Source organism: Lampetra planeri, chromosome 39 (assembly GCF_965212315.1).
Source record: "Lampetra planeri chromosome 39, kcLamPlan1.2.h2, whole genome shotgun sequence".
Taxonomy (NCBI): Eukaryota; Metazoa; Chordata; class Hyperoartia; order Petromyzontiformes; family Petromyzontidae; genus Lampetra; species Lampetra planeri.
In genome coordinates this window covers 6,387,128-6,408,512 of record NC_136145.1, presented here as the reverse complement: position 1 = coordinate 6,408,512, position 21,385 = coordinate 6,387,128, and the positions used below count along the sequence as shown (strand labels likewise).

Genomic DNA, 21,385 nt, shown 5'->3' with positions numbered 1-21,385 from the left:
GTCAGGAGCACAACTTTCCTTGGACGCGGGAAACCGCGGGTATTCGGGAAGGCGGCCAGAACGGAATCCCGCCAGCAATCGCCAAAGTTCTGTGGCCCTGTATATATCGAGATGTTTGTTCAACTCCATAACTGAGTCACGATACACGTGGGATAAAAGGGGGGCGAGCACGTGGAGAAAACGTACACGTGGATGTTAAGGCGGGGTGGTTGGGAGAGAGGGCAACACTCAGACCCTGTACATACGGTAATGAATCCACCTGCTGTACTGCTACTTTCCCTGCGAGCCAGACCTTGGCAGCAAGGGAGCTTCACAAGCTTTGTGCGACTATCTTGCAAAAGGGGTCAGTTTTGTTGCCAGAGAAAAGGGGAAAACCCCTATTAGTATATTTTGGTACTGGCAAAGGAGGCCTCATGAAGCTTTGTGTGAACCACCAACCCTCGCCTCGACCTGTGCTGTATTTCAGGTCGGGTGCTTGTTAATATTAATAGCAGTGCTGTTCCTTAAAAGGTAAAACGTCCCATTCACAGAAGCCGCACCTTTACATCAGCCGCACCTTAACAACTCTTAGAACCTCCCAGTTTAACCATTCTACACAACAAAGACTCATTCCTGGCAGGGTTTCAGCCGCACCACCTCTACATAACAAAAGGCTCAGTCCCATTTACACGCACCTTTACATCAGCCGCACCTAGTTTACACAAGGGCTCATTCCTAACAGCGTGCTTCAGCCGCACCGAACCTCACAAAAATAATATTCAGGGCCTACCTTGGCTCCTCCCACCCTCAACCAGTATATTTACAAGGACTGTTTTCTTGGAATTTGTCTTACTTGATACAGCTATCGTGCTGAAGACGGAAGCTTGTGTTGCCTCCGAAACGTCGTGATTTTTATTTTATTTTACTTTTATTTATTTTAATTTTTTACCTACGTGACTTTACCGAAAAAAACCTAAGAATATAAAAACGTAACGTCTCGACACTATGTCCCAAGATGTGACGCAGCGGTGTAAGGTGGCAGTGGACTGCAAGGCACTCCACCACCCGGCCAGTCGAACAAACAATGCACTCGGGCGGAACGGAGGAGACACCGTAACAAACCTACCGGGAAAAAATATTCGACCGCTGAACCAGTGGCATTGATAGAGCGTGCAACCGCGCGGTGAATCTCGGCCGCATGTGGCCTCTCACCTGTTGAACCAACTCACAAATGTGACCCATTTAGGGCGGAGAACTCCATCGAGTTTGAATCGCGCAAAACCTGCTGGGAAAGAATGACGGAAAGTTTGTGTGCATCAGTGGCGTGCGGTGAGGTCAATGGCTGGGGAGGCACTGGCTCGTGTCAGAGCCAGATTCACACACCGAGGGGGGCGGTGTGTGAATCTGGCTCTGACACGACCATGCCACCTGGAATCCCATCGGATCTCGGCGGAGGCTAAGCCGAGTTGAGCCTGGACGGCGCTTGGATTGGCGGCCACTGTATCGAGCAGCTGCCACAGCCGCACAAGGGCAGTGAGGGCAGTGGGGGCAGCAAGATGCAACGTTGTGCCGTACTATGCTCCGGGCGTCTATGCTCCCTGCGGCATTCACCAAGCCGCAGAGGGCAAGTGTGGTGAAGTACAGTCACAAATAGGTCCCGCGACCCGCGCGTGGCACCCACGTGCTCAATCGCAACTCGCTTCACTCTCCCAGGAAGAGATCCGTTCGGTGGAAGGCACTGAGTCAGGAGTGCCGAGTGGAGCTCTGTCGAAATTTGCCTGTGGATTGTCTCCGCTCGTTATCCAGATTTGGCACTTTTTGTTGTTGTTGTCGTCAATTCATTTTTCAGTTAAAACATCCTAAATAAGGTGATCTAAGACAGGGCGTATGGAACCGTCAGGTATTCATCCGACGGCTATGAAAGATGGTAACCCTTCTCACACACTAGATTGTTTGGAACTGACCGTTCACCCCTCCCCCCCTCCCTCTTGTTGTAGCCCAGAACCACTCAGAGGTATTTTTCAAAGCTCAATTGCAAATTATCCCAGAGTCTCTCCCTCTCTACCCCCTACCATGAGTGGTCCTGGTTGGAGCACCACTCCTCCCCCGACACCCACACGTCACGTCACACAAAGTTTCAATCGCCCGTTTATAATTCAGCGCTGGGTTAGGGTGTTTGTTTCGCGGTAGTGCTGCCTAGCAGATCTAAGATGGGTTTTCGGGGTCACGCCGTACTCCGCCGTTCGGCACGGTGTCCCGACATTTCGCTCCAGCATCCTGCCGGGGGAAGCTTTGTGAGTAACTTTGAAGGTGAGATCATTTTTTTTTGTTTTTTCGTTTCACGGAAGCCCCCAGCATTTGTCACGAAACGTCGGACGTCACGCCGACCAATACGCGGCACGACCCGATTAAAGCATCGCAAGCTACGGAGATGTTTTTTTGCTTGTTTTATGGAAACATCGGCAGGAGGTGGAGAAATTAAGCTCTGGATACAGCTGGAAATAATCATAATTTCAACACAAAACTACAGTGTTAGCAAAACGTAAATTGTAAAAAAAAAATCTGAAATATAATTTGCTTAAATTAACACGTCAAATGTTGACACGTTTACAGTTAGTCCCTTTGTTAACGAAAAACGAGACGTTGGCAGCCGCCGTGACAAACGTGGTGACGAACGTCGCGATGGCAATCGAGGGCTCTCCTCGCCCACTCGTCCCGGAGGGCCCCGCAGAGAGACATCGACAGTGGTGCCGAGGGGGCCGGCGCCACTGCCGGCAACGGTGGCCGCTACCGTCGCGCCGTGCGCGTGAGCAGGCCGAGCAGTGTAAACGCCGCTTGCTCGGTACCACGACGCGTCCCAGGAGATCACGCAGGGGGTGATGCGGGAGTGGGGGGGGGTCACTGAAGATTGAAGGGGGAAGGCAGAAAACTAAAATTGGCACTCCCCAAAGTCAAAGCGCGAACGTCGTTCTCTACAACTGTAACGCGATTTGAACGATTAAAATGAAAGGCTTTACCCCCTATTGGCCATGAATACAGGCGGTGTCAAGATGTTCGAACGCCAAAATAAGACACCTAACATACAAGGCATCATCAAGTCTGCATTAGCCACACGGGCTTTGTGGTAAAACATGTTTTAAACGAATATGCTTTGATAATATATGGTCTGTCCTTGAAGCTGATTGGCCTATACCAGGGTAAAGCCTTTTTTTAATCATTCAATATCTTGACGCTGACAAAAAGGGTCCCATAGATACGGACGGAGTCCATAGAGCTCTCGAACATCGAACAACCATTTACCCCCAAACACTCGAAGCAACGCCGACGACTCCGTTTGTGCGGCCGAGTCTCGACCCAGCGCGGCATCGTCACGCGGCCAGGAAATTCCAACAGTTCACTTCTCTCCGCTGTGACTCCTTTAGGGCTGGCTCTGCGAGCAATGCAGAATTTGTGACTCATGGTTTTCCGGCAGCTCCCGCGGTGTGCGTATTCATGTTTCCATAACCTTTTTGTCTTGCGCTGCTTTTTCTCCGAAATAATTAGTTGTAATTCCAAAATAAATAAATAGTTAGACATTACGAGCTGTAGAAAAAGGGGCGACATTCAATCTTCACTCGACGCAGGAACACTCGCCAACCCCTGAGCTTAGAGGTCGCGCCGCGTAACGTTGAGGACGCCGCGCTGTGCTTAGCCACGTGAAATACGCATCGGGCAACGTCCAGGTTCGGCCCGAAATGCAACACTACGCACAACATCATCAGCGTGGACAACATCATCATCGGTGTGGAGCTAACGCCCGCGGGGGGGACCCTGCGCTCCCTGCGGTGACAAGAAGTTCACCGTCGGTCAAAGCTGTTTGGTTAGACAGGCTGGAATTTCTCTACCATCGTCGCTATAAAAAACGCACCTTGCCGTAGACGGGAAAACTCGTTTCTCTTTTCCTACTGGCTATGCAGAATCAGAATGTTTATTTAGACTGGAGGAATCCGATGAGCTATGAAGCTCGTTTTTTCGCATTTGTCCAGGAGATTTGTTTTGCCCATCCAGAACCAAACCAGGAGACATCCATTTTTGAAAACTGGCATCACAAAGGCATCTGAATTTGGCTCGGGGCCAAGCGGGGCCAAGCGGGGCCATGTGGGGGCAGTGCCAATGATGCAATCATTGCGTTTGACGTCACTGCGGGGACGCTGCATCGTCGTGTAACCTACAAACGCCTCTCGACCCATTCGTCGTGTGTGATTGCTCGTCATGAAGAGTGCGAGAAGACTGCATCCGCCGCATCGTCTAGACGCGTCTCCAAGTGTTCATCGCGTGCGAACGGTCAGCGACCTGCTGGCACGGCTCAGGACGGCTCCGGTGAAGCCGGTCTCACCTCGTGTCAACAAACAAACTAGATTTGTTTTGTAGACCTGGTCAAGACTGAATGAAGTGAAAACCCGACTCGTAATGGATGGGATCCTTTTTTTCTGCAGCCATTGAGATCGTCAATTCACGACGTGCGAGGACTCGGTTTAATCGCAGGTGGCTGCCTGGAATCGAACCCAGGCTCTACACTTGGCTGGATGAGAGTGTCTGACAACAACCACCACCGAGCCAGCACTACAAATTGCCGGAAAAATCATTAAACAGCGGACTCCGTTTCAAATGACCAAATCACCCGGATTGCGCCCAATCTCGTAAGATCTCGGGGAGCTAAGCATGAGTTGAGCCTGGATAGTGCTTGGATGGGTGACTGCCACCGTGCACAACCGACAGGAGGAGTGGGTGATGTGGGCAGTTGAGGGAAGTGCAGACAAAATCCATTACTTGGTCTGCACTCCCCCGCCCTGAACTTCACCGACCCTCCGATAGGCGCGGTTGGTTACGTACGATGCGAAAGAAGTTCAACGTACGTACGGCACGTACAACCCGCACCGACCAATGTGGTGACGAAACGTGGTCAACATATCGCTCAGGGATTCGAGAAGCGTGGGAAGGCCCTCTCCTCCCAGCGACGAATGGGCTGCACCTGCAGAGAGCCCCAAAGTTAGCCACGTATGGTGGTAAAGAAGTTCAACATACATATGTACATAGCCACGTCCAGCGTTTGTCCCCTTTCCACAAGGTCACTTTGTCTTCAACCGTGCCGCTCCACCTCATTTGGCCCCAACTCCACCACCACCCCCTGAACTATTGCACCACCAGAATTATTTCTGGTAACCCAGCAGCATGGTTTGGCAAATCCCCCTGTCTAGGTTGAAAAAAAGGGAAAAATAACAAAAATCATAGCAAAAACCCAAACCATATTCTCCACATCACCAGACAAATATTTCGCCCCCCCCCTTTATATTCAAGCCAACGTTGGGGCGTGCGTCTTACGTGCGCGGTAGGTGAGTGTGTGCGTCGTACTTTGTGGAGCGTCTTGCAATCCAGACATTACGTCGTTTGTTAACGTTCCCAAGGCTCAGAGTGAGTAATTATCCTTTTTTATTTCTTAAAAAAATGCAACTAAACAATAAAGATCTCTCCTCACTTTGGGACACACCCTAGGGGCTGTCGCAGAGGTCGCAACCGGGTACCCGATACCCGTACCCTACCCGATACCCGGCTACCCGTACCCGGCCGGGTACGGGTACCCATTTGCGACCCTGGTGCGGCCGGGTACAGGTACGGGTAGACCCTGAGTCACTGGTGAGTAACTGTTTGTCACTCATTTCCCAACGTCTTGTCTCTTCTCACAATTCAAGTTCCTAGAATCAACCCACCCGCGCCTGCAACATGGCTTCATCCCAGAGGTCGCAATCAGGTACCCGATACCCGTACCCTACCCGTACCCAGCTGGGTACGGGTAGGGTACGGGTACGGCCGGGTACGGGTACCCGTTTGCGACCCTGGTGCGGCCGGGTACGGGTACGGGTAAGGAATCAAAACCCGTTTGCGACCTCTGGGCTGTCGTTAGAGACGAAACAAAATCATTTTAAGTAACAGTCACGTCACTATCGTGCGCACCGCTGAAGCGCCATCTGGTGGCATCCACAGGCACGCCGAAGTTCCCTCCCCTCCACTCCTGGCCCCTCACTTTGTCACAACGCCATGGTGCATGCTGGGAGCCGCGAACACGTTAATGGTCGCCGAGAATATGGAACGCTGCGGCTGCCGTGGAAAGCTACCGTTCCCATGGCGAATCGAAACGGCGTCAATTTAGTGTCTCTTTGTTTCGCAGCAGCAAACTCGCGGAGTTTCACCTCATCAAAATCTCCAGTTGGCAAAATAGCACGCACAATCTTCTCCACCCGCTACTCTGAGATCATTCGCATTTCAATAACAGCGCCCCCACCTTCCTCCCCCACACTCCCTGCGAGGTCAACACCCACACTTGCATATGCTCTTCTCATTCAGTCAACCACACCATTGCAAAGCACATGGATATAAACCTCAAATGACACGGCCGCAAAGAACGTAATAAATAAAACTCGCTCTCAACCACAGAGTCGAGCCACCGATGCTAGAGCACAGAAAGAGAGAGAGACGGTCACGTTGCGAAGACCACCACAATGTCGGTTTTCCGCGGTCGGGCCGTATATCGCTCCGATGTGTTGCATCGGGCCGTACCGCACGCGCTGTCCGACGTTTCGCTTCGTGTGCCGCGACCCTCTTCAGGAACCGAATTCAGAAAGAAGCGGTTCGCGCTGCCGGATTTCGGCGACGGCCCGGCGACGCTCGTCTCAGTCTCCCTTCTCCGAGTACGCCTCCTCGTGTTTGCTATCCCGCACCAAAATCTGGGACGGGCCGCCAGCCCCCTCGGGCCGTGCGACGACCGGAGCGGCCGAGCACAACGACGACGACGCCGACACGGGCGGAGACGTCAAAACCTGATCCCCCGAGCCCTCCTCTTTCTCGGCAGCGCCGGCGCCATTCCCGTTGCTGCCGCCGCCGTCGGCGCGGACGAAGCCGAACAGCTTCCCGAGCTTCGTGGGCGACTGCGCTCGCTCGGGGCCCCCGCCCGACCCGGCGGCGGCTGCGGCGGCTGCGGCGGCGCCCGCCGTAGCCGCACGGCTCTCCGCCGAGGGCGAGCGCAGGAAGCGCCGGCTCAGGAAGCCCGGCAGCTTGCTCTCGCCGTTGGGCGACTGCGTGGCGGCGGGCGTCTTGGTGGCACCGGACACCGTCCTCTCCTCGCCTGCGGCCGCCACGGACTGCGCCGCCTTTGAAACAGATGGCACCACCGCCGCCGTCGTTGACGCGGTCGTTGTCGTTGTTGTCGTGGACGAGGGAGAGAGCATGCGGCCCTGCATGGGGATAATCTGCTTGAGCTTCATGCTCTTGGGCAGCGAGCACGGCCGTCGGGGCTTGTCGCTGCTACCGCCGCTCATGTGCTGCTGCTGGTGCTGCTGCTGGTGCTGCTGCTGGTGCTGCTGCTGGTGCTGCTGCTGCTTGTCGCCGCCGTGCGTGGACCCGGACGATCCTGGCGTGCTGCCCGCACCCTGCGCCGAGCCGTGCCCGGCTCGCTCGTCCGCCTTGCTGCTCTCGCGGGCGGCGTCCTTGGCGCGGAGGTGAGCGGCCCTCTCCTCCCGCAGCTGCTCGCGCCTCTCCTCCTCCTCCTTCTGCTGCCGCCGCAGCTGGGCAGCTCGCTCGTACCGCTGAAGAACGCACGATCGTACAGCTGGTGAACGTGAAATCGTATCACTGGTGAACGCATGATAGTATCGCTGGTGAACGCATGATAGTATCACTGGTGAACGCATGATAGTATCGCTGATGAACGCATGATAGCATCGCTGGTGAACGCATGATAGTATCGCTGGTGAACGCATGATAGTATCACTGGTGAACGCATGATAGCATCGCTGGTGAACGCGCAATCGTACCACTGACGAACGAATCATCATACCCCGCTGGTGAACGTGCCATCACACCGCTGGTGAACGCGCCATCGTTTCGATTGCTATGCTGTGCTATTGAGCGAGCGATGACGCCCCTTTGCCGGGTTCTGTATTTCAACACGAGGTCATGTCACCATATCGACTGCAGAGAAACGGCACTTAACTTAAAACTTTTCATAGCCAAACACAACGAAAGCACGGAGGCAGTCGATGCATCTCACTCGTCTTCCGAGTTCACTGCCGGATGAAGCTCAAAGCAAAGCCCAAAAATATTCTGAGCAAAACGTAGTCGTAAGTTGATGTTGAATTCAGTCATTAAAAGTCTTAAGCCACCGATGATATAACTTTATTAGTCAGAATATGATCAATACTAAACTATGTAGCTCTTTTCCAGAAGTGACCTGGCTATCACAAATGATAGCTCAAGGAAGTGGCTTATCGTGTGGAAATGTATAGCAGTCAAATACTCTAAACGCATGTTGATGCTAAATATGGAAGGAAAAACCAGAGGGCCTGGAGAAAAATCCACGCGTCCACAGGGAGAATACGTAAACTCCAAATATACAGGTGTCAGGGTCGGGATCGAACCCACGACCCCTGTATACCTGGCGAGGTAGTTAACATCACCACCATGGCGAACATACGTGGCAATGTATTCGAATAAATAAATACCCGAGTAGAGATTACAATCTTGTTTGATGACGGTGGAGGGGTTAATGCCAGCAATTGTAGCATAAAACTACAACAGTGGCCAAAATCCAAACACACAGACGAATGAGCAAAAGCAATGATTTGAACTATGTAAAAGTGTCTTAGAGACATATCTGGGAGTGGAGCTGTACCTGTTTCCTGTAGCGGGCCTTATGCAGGCATGTGACAAGGGGGAGTGCGGTGATGGCGGTGGTGGCAGTGGTCGTGGTGGAGTGATGTGGTACAAAAGGATGTGGAGCTGAGTGGACTTGCTGATGACTGGTATCAGCGGTGTCAAAATCAGCCTCTGTGGAGGAGGCTCGTGAAGGACACTACTGCTGCTGGGCAGTTGGAGGCAGTCGCCCTCCAGCAACAACGGAGGGCAGAGTAGCGACACTCACAACAACGCCGGGCGGCTAAAGCACAGCAGGTTGGCACAGTAGGGGGCACAGGTGGCTTCTGCCAGTCATCTCAGTCAGTCGACCCATGGCACCTGGGTCTGTCCCGTGACCTCCTACCGGCACGTTGCCTTAACGTGCACACAGCCTGTCACAAGCGCCGTGGTAATGTCACCGCCACTCAGTGGCGAATGGCGGTTGTCGTTGTTGTTGTCGGTGGTGGTGGTGGTCGTGGTGGTACCTTGAACGTCTCTCTCCTCTGGAACTCCAGCTTGGCCATCTCCTCAGCGACCCAGGAGGGCACGTCCGGGATCAACTTGAGGATGGCGTACTTCAGCAAAAGCCCGCAGTGCTACGCACGCGCAGGCACACACACGCTAATAGCTCAATGGGTTTTACCTGGTAACATAAAAACATTTTTGAGTTGTATTTGTATATATATATTTTTAAAGCGATTTGATTACCAATTCTATACTTTGAACTCCCATCGTTTTCTGTATTGGTTGGTGTTGCAACGTTATGACCACGTGACCATCCTGGACATCTATGAAAAAGAGCTTTATAGCTCACTGGATTCCTCCAGTATGAATAAGTATTTTGATTCTGTGTGCACACACTACGAGGGGACACAACGCCCTTGTAAAGCTTGTTGGGGGCAAGTACTGTTAGCCAGCCCCTATCACACGGAAGCACAAGACAATGACAAAGATCTCCCATATAGCCTCTAACAGACTGGTTGGGCAAGTGCCGTTGTCAAGCACCTACGAGGGCTGGCACGACAAACGAGGGGGTGGGTGGCCAACAACAATTAGCCTCTAATAACAGCGCACTCAATCGCTTGTGTCACTGCCAGGGCCTCTTGCAGTGACAGAGGTGTGTGTCTGTGTAAACGTCGCCACCGGGGAGACAAAGGCGGCCGGGCGTGTGCCGTGTCGGTCTTCATAGGTGCTCGCTAACAGCAGTCGCCTCAAAGAAGTCTGTCAAGGCTGCACGAGGGGATCTTTGTCTTTGCTAAAGTGTGGTTGCCGGCCAAGGGAATTCGGCTGTCCTGTGAGGACAAACTCCACGTGGGCTCGAGAGAGAAAGACCGAGAGAAAGACAGAGACCGAGAGAGAGACACAGACACCAGGGGGAGCTGCTGCAAAACCTCGAGCAGGACGATGGCGAGGACGATCCCCTCGGAGCTGAACGACGGGAAGAGGCTCTTGAGCTGCCCGCTCTGGCCGATGAGGGCGCAGTTCACCATGATGGCCACCGACACCATCAACTCCATGGCGTCCTGCGCGGCGAGAAAGCGGTGGCTCAGCGACGTTGTGGGCGACCGCTGTGACATATCAGTTTGGCTGGCCGTCTGGAACGCTCTTTCGTTCCGATGACAGGAAGCACACCGGGAGCTATGCAGTTTGAAGTCATGATCTAAAATGACAAACCCGCGTCTTTGGAACTGCTGTGTGTTAATTTGCTGTCCTTTCCCCCACACCTGCGATTAGCCACGGTTGCCTACGTACGGCGGCAAAAAAGTCGAACATAAATACGTAGAAACTAGATTCAAAGCTTTCGCGACTTCAGGAAGTACTCTTTGGTCCTTTCGGTAAAGTCAAGTAGAAAGAAATTAAATTAAATAAAAATAGAATACGACGTTTTGATTTAATTGAATTTCTTGACTTTACCGAACGAACCCAAAAAGAAATACGTACAGTTAATGCCAATGTGGACTACCCTGGCCTCTATTTGAGCTCTCCCATGCCTAAACCAAAACCAAAAAAGCGGACACTCAAGTGTGGCCCCCACCCTAACTTCCACACCCGCCGCTCAAGTAACGTGTCGCCGGTCGGCTCCTGTGGGGGCGCGTGGGGGCTGGACCTGCCAGAGGCCGATGTTGCGCACGCGCTGCCCAAAGGGCCTCTGCAGGCCCGTGCACAGCTTGAAGGCGTCCGTGTGGATCTCCATGAGGTTGTTGGCGAGGGCGCACAGCGCGGCGAGCGGGAACGCCGAGGAGAAGAGAACCACGTAGCCGAACTGCACGTACATCTCCAGGTAGTCCTCGATCGTGTCCTAGGGGGGCACGCGCCGGGGGGAAGGGGAGAGTCGCCAAACGGCACGCGGCAGCCTTTAATGCCGCGCCGTGATCAACGCGGAATAATCAGCGCTGTCGCTGTAGACAATTCCAGTCTCGAGATAAATATTAGCGGACAATACCACCATCGCCTTCTTCACATAGCTGTCCCCCGCCACACACAACATAACGGCATTTTTTTTTTTATATACACACCCCCTCGGCTGCACGGCCTTCTGGGAGTGTATAAATGTTTTTGCACAGAAATCGGTCACCGAGTGCACGCAAGAGAAACAGCGAGCACGTAACACGTGCAGACGAACGTGCAGCAATGCCCCTTCCCCCCTCTGCTATTCATTTCCCTCTCTTCACAAGCACGGTAAACGCGCAACCCAGAAAATCCGCACGCGGATGACGGACAGTCAGCAATATCTACAAGACGAGCCGTTTGTATTTGGGCCATGCATTCCGTGAACACCGTCACGGTGCCATAATGAAGCATCACAGCATCGCACCGCCACGCCCACTCGCCTTGTATTGGTCCATGCAGCTCTCTATTTCGGCCTGGGCGATGGGAGGATGATCCTCTTCCCCCTCGTGCGTCTGCTCCTCCCCACCTCTTCCCCCAGCCTCCTGCTGCCCCCAGGTCTGAGCAGCAGCAGCAGCACCATCAGCTGCCCCCGCCTTGGCTGCCCGCAACCTCACCGAGTCCGCCGCCCCCCCACTCTCCGACAGCCCCCGTTCTCCCTGCGTCTCCCTGGCCCCCGGCACCTCCGCGCCACAGCCGACCGGCACGTCCGACTCCTGCACCACGTCTCCTCCAACCTCGCCCTCCGCCTCGTCCTCCTCCACCGTCGCTTCTTCGGCGCCGCCGACCTCGGAGAATCCCCACTCGTCCTCGTGGCCATACACGGAGCCCACGGTCAGTTGCCGGAAGCCGCCGCCGCCGCCGCCACGGTTGCGGTCATCGTCGCCGCCGGTTTCACCAACACCGGGCGATGCGGCCGATGACGAGGATGAGTCGGCAGGGGGAGACGAGGAGGACGAGGGCGGGGGTGATGATAAGGAGGAGGAGGAGGCGTCCGAGTAGTCATGCAGGGAGATGCCCTCGCACGGGTCCGGCGCGTGCGTCGCGTCCCGGGGTCTCCGCGCCAGGTCCATGCGGCGCAGCTTCTCCATGACGTACGGCTGTAGCGCCTCGCGCAGGTTCTGCATCAGCTGGCGCGTGATCAGCAGCGCCGCCAGCATCTGCCCGGGCGAGTGAGTGGATTGGAGCGATTTTATTCATTTCAAAGAAGACCGTGCAAAGCAACACAATTTAATGAAGAGCAACATACCGGTGCACGTGAGCAACTACGAGACATTGATCAAAAAAGCGAAGACTGTGATGGGGGAAAAAAAAGCGGAGCGAAAACTGAACAGGGGGCACAAAGAAGCGTGGAGAGGCGGATGCCTGCAATTGCATGGAAAGTGAAAATAAAAATTGATTTGAATAAAATATTTTTCATCACGATTGCCGAGCGCAGGTTCCAAAACGGCACCGTCAAAGTTGTGAATGACATTCGTATTTGTTGGGAAGCATTCATTAATAGCCATTAATATTCATTAACATGGGCCTGACGAGCACAAATTGGGTTGTGATTAACAATCAAATGTATTTTTTGTTTACAAATGTTTAAGCACCGACAGCTGATGTATTTTGTACTAGGCCCCGTAAGTGTCATCAATTTAGAGAGAGTGCTGCGAAAGGTGGAAACGCACCTCTTTCAGCCTCTTCATGTCCTTGAGGTAGAAGGCGATGTAGAACAGGCTCAGGTAGGAATTTATGAACTGAAACTGGAAAACAACAGCTTGTGAATGGTCCAGCATTCATCCGTAAACATTCATCGCTGATATCTAAATCAGCTCAAGCCTTCCTGTAAATCACGTGTCTTCTGCGTGTGGCCACCCCCCCACTCCCGGACGCCGCTCCGTACGACAGCTTTGAGGCCCTCCTGTCGCCTCTGCCTGCACAATCCTCACCTCACCTCTCCTCTCATCTCCCCTCACCTCTGCCTGCCTATCTTCACCTCTTCACACTTTTTTTGCTCCCGATTTTTCCTTGACTCGACTCCCCGTTCCGTGCCACGGGTTAAAGAGCCGCGAGTTAAGATCCATTTCACGGTAAAATATTCACGACCACTCCTTTTTATTCTCACCATGACCAGCTTGATGATGAGATGGGCTTCGTACGTCGTCTGCAGCCGGTAGTTTTCTGCGCAAGAAAAATTAAAACGTGACGGAGCGAGCGAGCGAGCCAGTAGATTGGAGCGATTTGTTCATTTCAAAGAAGACCGTGCAAAGCAACACAATTTAATGAAGAGCAACATACCGGTGCACGTGAGCAACTACGAGACATTGGTCAAAAAAGTGAAAACTGTGACGGGAAAAAAAAAAGCGGAGCGAAAACTGATATGGGGGCACAAAGAAGCGTGGAGAGGTGGATGCCTGCAATTGCACGGAAAGTGGCGCGCACGGTCCAAACGCAAGACAGGGACGTCACGTGGACCGTCGAGAAAGTGCAAGCAGACACATCACGGTGTTTAATCGAGGTGCGCAAAAGAATCGCTGAGAGAAACACACCGTTGGAATAATACTGAGAGGCAGGAGGATTGGCATAGGAATGCGTCAGGGGACATCAATTGGACTGCTAAAAAAAGTCAAGTGGGCTCTGCACAGGGCACGTCACGGCTACGAAGAATGACAATGATCCGATGGTCGGGACTAACGGAAGAGTTGCGGCTAAAGTGGCGGACACGCAGAAGCCGAATATTGTGGATATCTCTCGCTGCAAACAAAGAAGAAGCAAGACCGTGCGCAGGAGCCCGACGTCTTGTCGCGGGGCATGGTGCCGAGAGTAAGACCGGCATTAACAGAAAGACGACGGCTTAAATAAAAACGACTTGGCATTCAGAACAACGCATGCGTGTGGGCGACACGTCGCATCACGTTCAGAGAATGTGGGACGCGCGTGCGTGTGCGTGGGCGCGTGCGTCCGATAATTATTTGAGCAGAGTTAATGGCTCCATTAACTCACTCCCGGCATGGATCATTAGTCGTTCCTCTGCCGGAACATCGCAGGAGAATAGATAGCCCAGCCCGGCAGATTAATTACAGGCACGGGCGAAAGAGTTGCACGTTACGCCACGGGCCATCCACTCCAACTCTTGATCAAGCACCGGCCCTGTACAACTGGAAAGAGGCTGCTAATTGATTTGAGGTTGTAGCTCACGACGGTTGAACGAAGATGACAGCATGGGGAGGCCTTCATCAAGCAGTGAATAGACTATGGATTGTTGATTAAACTCAACTATTGTTTATTTTCTCAGATAAGGCCCACTGAGCTATATAGCACCACAAATGATCGCTCAGCCAAGTGGCTTATCAAGTGAAAATTTCTAGCAGCCAGATACTCTAAACGCGTGATGTTTATTCTAAATGTGGAGGGAAAAACCGGTGAACCTGGGAAAAAGTCTGCGCGACCACGGGGAGAGCGACACCGCAAACTCCAAATATACAGCAGCAGACATCAGCGTCAGGACCGAACCTCTGCATACCAAGCGAGGTAGTTAACATCTCGCCACCGATTGACGTTGCTGGAGCTGTAGAACGCACCCCTGTCGTTGAGCCAGTAGGCGATGCTGTTGTAAACGTCGTTGAGGAGGGTGACGATGATGGCGAGGAGCACCTTGGGCAGGTAGTGCACGCAGTCCGACACGCCCTCCATACTCAGCAGGTAGTCCTGCAACGCAGGCGGAAAGATCCCCAGCGTAGCCGTTAAAACGGACCCGTCGGGGCAAGTGCTGCTAAGCGAGTACCTATGGTGGCTGGCACGGCGCAGTTAGGGATGGGTGGGCAACACCACGCTCGGCCGCCTTTGTCTCCCCAGTGCTGATGTTTACTATAAGTCTATCTTGGCAAGGCCTGGAACCAGTTAACCAAATTCACATCTGTTATTTGGTCGCGAGCGAGAATGGAACTCGGGTTGTCGGGTTCGTAGTACGGCACGCTAACCACTTGCACGTCCACTCCAGCACACAGCAAAGACAAAGATTACCCATATAGCCTTAACAGAATATTGGGCCAAGTGCTGTTAGCGAGCAGCTATGAAGGCTGGCATGGCGCATAAGGGGGTGAGTGGCCAACACCACGCCCGGCTTGCCTTTGGCTGCCCAGTGGCGATGTTTACACATCGCACCAAGTACTCATTTGAGGCCGAGTCAACCTAGGCAAGGCCCAGAAGCGAATAAGACATTCACCTGTGTTATTGGTCGCGAGCGAGAATCGAACTCGGGGTGCCGGGTTCGAAGAGCAGCCCGCTAACCACTACTCTACCATCACCCAATATTCCAGCACAACAAACAAAGGCAAAGACATACACAGAGACACAGCAGTCAACGACATCATCACCACCACCACATCGTATTTACACCGCGTCTGTCGTGCACTACATCCAGAGACGCCTAGCCGAGAGCTGGCCCTGTGTGGCACCATCAGCACAGGATGCAAAGCAGGCCTTGGTCTGCCGGTAGGGGGCGACGTTGCTAAGCGACTTCCCAATCAAGTAATTTGCCCTCTTGTGTTTCCATTTGGCGCTGATAAATTGCCCTCACTCATACCCCCTGATAGCAAGAATAATTCTGTTCTTGCGTATGACAAATATGTTCAGCAGATCAATGCCAATGCTATAGCCACAAGAGGGCTTCAAGGAGAAAGTTTGTGTAGTTTTGCTGTTCCCCCTCCGTTGAAGGAGAGTAGACTACAGTGGTTTACCACGTGGTCCATGGGCAAAAACGCACTGCTGTGGCTTGTGTCTTTAATTTTCTACTCAGGAGGGAGAGGTGAGCATCATAGGCCTGGTGGTGATGTTCTGATGGGGATGATGGATCCACCACCACCACCACCGGCGTCTTCGAGGCAGAATGTCAAAGCCAGGAGCAGGTGTGACGTTTCGGTCTGGGATGATGCGATTATTGTGGACGTCCACGTTGTTCCACTCAGTTTGCTCGCAGCGCTCTTCTGGGTCTGGGTGAGATGCTGGGATGGTGGCAGCAGCAGCAGTGTTCTTCTGGGCCTGGGTGAGATCCTAGGATGGTGACAGCAGTAGCGGGCGTGATCCCAGAAGGGGGTTCAGGACTTCAGTAGACGAAAATAATAACTCGGATTCACAGCACGAACAGAAGCCAGACGTGTGGCGCCATCCTTCAATTATCGAGACTATTTTGCCGCTATAGATTTCCACATGATAAGCCACTTTGTTGAGCTCTCATTTGTGGCCAGGTCGCTTCTGTAAAATAAGTTAATACCACAGTGGGCTTTACCTGGGAAGATAAAAAAAAAGTATTTGTATATATTTTACGAGTGATTTGTTTACCTTTCCTATACTTTGTGTATTGTTGTGTTGTTGTAACATTGTGACCCGCCCCTACTGAACATCTGTGTAAGACATCTTTATAGCTCATGGGATCCTCCTCCAATATAAATACAGATCCTGATTCTGGTGAAATGGGCTTGGGCAGGACAACATCGTGGCCGGGGCGATGGCCGCTGATCGAGACTCCCAACAACGGAGAGAGTCGTTCCAAGTGGAGATGGAGCGATGAAATCGGCTCTCGTTTTGCAGGCGATAGGCTTGAGTTATCAACAAAACGACGCGTGGTTCAAGTATCGTTTATTCTGCTCTTGAAAATTAAACTTCGTGCGATTTTCACTCCTCCTCCCTCCTACCCTCCCTGCCCCCCCTCCCGCCCCCCGCCCACTCCCTCCCTTCGCCCAGGTACCTGCAGCTGGAAGCAGGCGAGCATGGTGACGAAGACGAGGGCGAGGCCGGCGACGCACACGGGCACGCTCACCAAGCAGCGGAAGAGCTCGCGCTTCCAGCTCGGGTAGTAGAGCTGCTCACGGCCCGTCACGTTGCTCACGCGCTTCTCGCCCTGCGCGGCAGGGAGAGGGGGGGGGAGAGCGAGAGAGAGGAGGGTGGGTGGGGGGAGAGAGAGAGCGGGAGACTCGGGGGGGCACGTGCGTGTGTGACTTGCACGCGCGGCGAGAGATGTCATCGGTGGATGATGGATGGAGGGGCGGCAATGGTCAAGTCTCCCATGCGAGTCTCCCCAGCGCTGCCCCCCGTGCTGCCAGAGTGCTGCCCTCCCCATGCGAGTCTCTCCAGCGCTGCCCCCCATGCTGCCAGAGTGCTGCCCTCCCCATGCGAGTCTCCCCAGTGCTGCCCCCCAAGCTGTCAGAGTGCTGCCCGCCCAATGCGAGTCTCTCCAGTGCTGCCCCCCATGCTGCCAGAGTGCTGCCCTCCCAATGCGAGTCTCTCCAGTGCTGCCCCCCATGCTGCCAGAGTGCTGCCCTCCCCATGCGAGTCTCTCCAGTGCTGCCCCCCGTGCTGCCAGAGTGCTGCCCTCCCCATGCGAGTCTCTCCAGCGCTGCCCCCCGTGCTGCCAGAGTGCTGCCCTCCCCATGCGAGTCTCCCCAGTGCTGCCCCCCGTGCTGCCAGAGTGCTGCCCTCCCGTGCGCTGCCCAATCAGCACCGCCCCCCCCCCCAATACCCCTTCCGCTCCACCTGGTACTGGGGTCTCGGCTCCTCCAGTAGGTCGACGGTGGCGTCGAGCGTGCCCCAGCGGTACGCCAGTTCCGCGCCACGCCGCTTCCAGCCGCCCAGGAACACCGAGGCCCAGACGACATTCCACAGCGAGAAGAGCACGAAGCCCGCGTCCTGGCTGGACTGTCACGCACGCACGTGTGGGGAGCCGTGGTGGAGCGGTTAGCGCTACGGACCCGGGGAGCGGGGATCGATTTCCCGCCGACGGCCGCCGAACACCGGTGACGATTATCTGAACTACCGGTGCTGGGCCTCCCCTAGGTCGACTCAGCCTAAAATGAGTACCCGGTGGGGTGTGTAAACATTGCCACTGGAGAGACAAAGGCGGTGGGGCGTGGTGCTGGCCACCCACCCCCTCGTATACCGTGCCGGCCTTCATAGGTGCTCGCTAACAACACTTTCCACAGCAGTCTGGGGGATCTTTGTCTTTGTGACGTGTGATGAATAAAAGTTGCTAAGCGACTTCCCAATCAAGTAATTTGCCCTCTTATGTTCCCATTTGGCGCTAATAAATTGCCCTTATCCACACCCCCTGATAACACGAATAATTCTGTTCTTGCGTATGACAAATATGTTCACGGGATCTTTGTGACGCGCGATGACTAAACAGCCCTCAACATTGGCACGGCTCGGTGCTCGGTGCTGCTGCGAGTCCACTTGTATAGGTCCCAGCCAGCTGGCCGCGTTGAGCCACGCTGCTCCGTGTTATCCGTGGACGAAGGCCGATGAATCGCCGGGGCCAGGTGGCTAGCGGGGGTAATGCCCCGTGACATTCATCAGTGTTGTTCTTAGCCCTTGTAATGCCATTCAGCGGCCTTGGCACAACAATCTCATCTGACCCTGTCCAGGAATATATTACTATAATGGCTAAAGAGGCATTGAAGAAGCTTGGCTCTTTTTTCTGTCTCTGATGGGGTCTCTAGACAATAGACTGACAGACCGACCTCTGATTGAGCCTCTAGACCAGCCGTCCCCAACCTTTTTGGCACCAGGGACCGGTTTCGTGGAAGACAATTTTTTCACGGACCGGGGGAGGGGGGGGGGGTCATCATTGGGTCTTTCGCCCTTTTCAAAGAAGCTCTCCAGCGACGTTTGTTTTTTACTCATTGTGGCTCGGGGTTAGCAGCTTGTGTGCTTACCACAACGGTGACTGAGACAAGTGCGCAGTGCGGGAAAGAGGCGCGGACGGAAGTGGCAAATAATTAAATAATGGGCGGGATACGCGCGAACTCACCGCTCACCTCCTGCTGTGCGGCCCGGTTCCTAACAGGCCACGGACCGGTACCCGTCCGCAGCCCGGGGGTTGGGGACCCCTGCTCTAGACAATAGACTGACTGACCGACCTCTGATGGCGTCTCTAGACAATGGACTGACTGACCCGCTTCTGTTGGCGTCTCTCGACAATCGCTGGAGCAAGGGCAGTGCAACCAGTGCTTCGACTCATTCCCCAGCACCTGCGTGGTGTAGCAGTAGACCCAGAGCAGGAGGCCCAAGACGGCCGGATAGACGAGTGCCGACGTGTAGTAGCCCAGCCACGCGAAGTACATGGCCACCTTCACGCCAAAGTACTCGCACACCTCGTCTGCGGGACACCACGGGAGGGGCGAACGCAAACGCACGTTGGGCGACGCCACTCCTGCTGCTGATGAACGCTTCCAAATTTGAAATGCTCACCCAGGGATGTTGCGCCGAGCTGGATGAGCGCGTGAACGTCCCATGGCCAAGTTACTTTTTATTAATCCACAATTTTATCCCAATTAATTCACGGAATGTTTGTTACTATTAAACTGCACAATTGTTTTGCTTAACCGGGTAAGGTCCACCGAGCTGTTTTGCTCTTTTTCAGAAGCGACCTGGCCACAATTGATAGCTCAACGAAGTGGCTTATCATCATCACGTGCAAATGTATAGCAGCCAAATACTCTCAAAGCGTGATGCTGATTCTAAATGTGGAGGGAAAAACCGGAGGACCCAGAGAAAAATCCACGCGACCACGGGTAGAGAAACACGCAAACTCCAAATATACAGCAGCAGGCAGTAGGCAGGGTCGGCATCGAACCCACGACCTCCTGTATACCAGGCGAGGCGGTTAACATCTCGTTACCAATTGCACGCTGGCACACAAGCACCCATGTCTCTCAATCATACACGATATATCTTCAACTCTCAGGAACTCATCATCATCATCTTACTATTGTACACAAAGCTTTCATCATAGATTTAATTCGAATACGTTCAATGTGTTTTTGTCTTTGCTCACAATTTATTCCAACTGTGCTCTCTGCGTCACGGTGAATAATGTCATCGGACGTTTGACATTCACAAAACGCCCGCAGTATTAACCAGGGCGGCTGCCGGGATCGCAGTGCAGAACCTGTTTGGCCATGTCAGCACCCACCCACGCAAACAAAGACAAAGATACCCCGTATAGCCTTAACAGGCTGTTGGAGCAAGTGCTGTTAGCGACCACCTATGAAGGCAGGCACGGCACACGAGGGGGTGGGGTTGCCAACACCACGTCCGACCACCTTTGTCTCCCCAATGGCGATGTTTACACACCACACGAGGTACTTGTTTAAGGCTGAGTCGACCTAGGGGAGGCCCAAGACCGGTTCAAATATTCGCCACTTATTGATCACGAGCGGGAATCGAACTCGGGTCGCCGGTTTCGTAGCGCAGTGCACTTACCACGCGCCACCGCTTCCCCCAGACACACACCTACACACACCCCCACAACCACCCACCAACACCCACCCACACACATCCACCCACACACATCCACCCACCAACACCCACCCACACAGATCCACACACCAACACCCATCCACCCACACACATCCACCAACACCCACCCACCCACACCCACCAACACCCACCTACCAACACCCACCCACCAGAGGTCGCAACCGGGTACCCTATACCCGTACCCTACCCGAAACCCTGCTACCCGTACCCAGCCGGGTACGGGTACGGGTAGCCATTTGCGACCCTGGTGCGGCCGGGTACGGGTAGGCCGTGAGTCACTGGTGAGTAACCGGTTGTCACTCATTTCGGGTAGGGTACGGGTACGGGTAGGGAACCCGTACCCGGCCGGGTACGGGTAGGGAACCCGTACCCGGCCGGGTACGGGTACCCATTTGTGACCCTGGTGCGGCCGGGTACGGTAAGGAATCAAAACCCGTTTGCGACCTCTGCCACCCACCCACACACATCCACCCACCAACACCCACCCACATCTACCAACACCCACACACACCCACCAACACCCACCCACCAACACCCACCCACACACATCCACCCACCAACACCCACCCACACACATCCACCCACATCTACCAACACCCACCCACACCCACCCACCAACACCCACCCACACACACCCACCCACCAACACCCACCCCCATCTACCAACACTCACACACACCCACCAACACCCACCCACACACACACACCCACCCACCAACACCCACCCACACCCACCAACACCCACCCACATCTACCAACACCCACACACACCCACCAACACCCACCCACACACACACACCCACCCACATCTACCAACACCCACACACACCCACCAACACCCACCCACACACACACACATACCCACCAACACCCACCCACATCTACCAACACCCACACACACCCACCAATACCCACCCACACACACACACCCACCCACCAACACCCACCCACATCTACCAACACCCACACACACCCACCAACACCCACCCACACACACACCCACACACACACA

General features: G+C 54.1%; 1 protein-coding gene across 1 annotated transcript in view; it reads right to left on the bottom strand.

Annotated features, from left to right (window-relative positions):
- Positions 1-2,411: 2,411 nt before the first annotated feature.
- Positions 2,412-21,385, bottom strand: part of ANO8 (anoctamin 8) — a 49,062-nt gene continuing 30,088 nt past the window's right edge. Inside the window, exons 7-17 of the mRNA XM_078612421.1 lie at positions 19,083-19,210; positions 17,590-17,751; positions 16,805-16,957; positions 14,640-14,766; positions 13,184-13,239; positions 12,747-12,821; positions 11,517-12,233; positions 10,793-10,984; positions 10,077-10,208; positions 9,171-9,281; positions 2,412-7,598 (exon numbers count right to left, since the gene is read on the bottom strand). Coding sequence (XP_078468547.1) covers positions 6,687-7,598; positions 9,171-9,281; positions 10,077-10,208; positions 10,793-10,984; positions 11,517-12,233; positions 12,747-12,821; positions 13,184-13,239; positions 14,640-14,766; positions 16,805-16,957; positions 17,590-17,751; positions 19,083-19,210 — 2,765 coding nt within the window. The 3' untranslated portion in view covers positions 2,412-6,686. The remainder of the gene's footprint in view (positions 7,599-9,170; positions 9,282-10,076; positions 10,209-10,792; positions 10,985-11,516; positions 12,234-12,746; positions 12,822-13,183; positions 13,240-14,639; positions 14,767-16,804; positions 16,958-17,589; positions 17,752-19,082; positions 19,211-21,385) is intronic.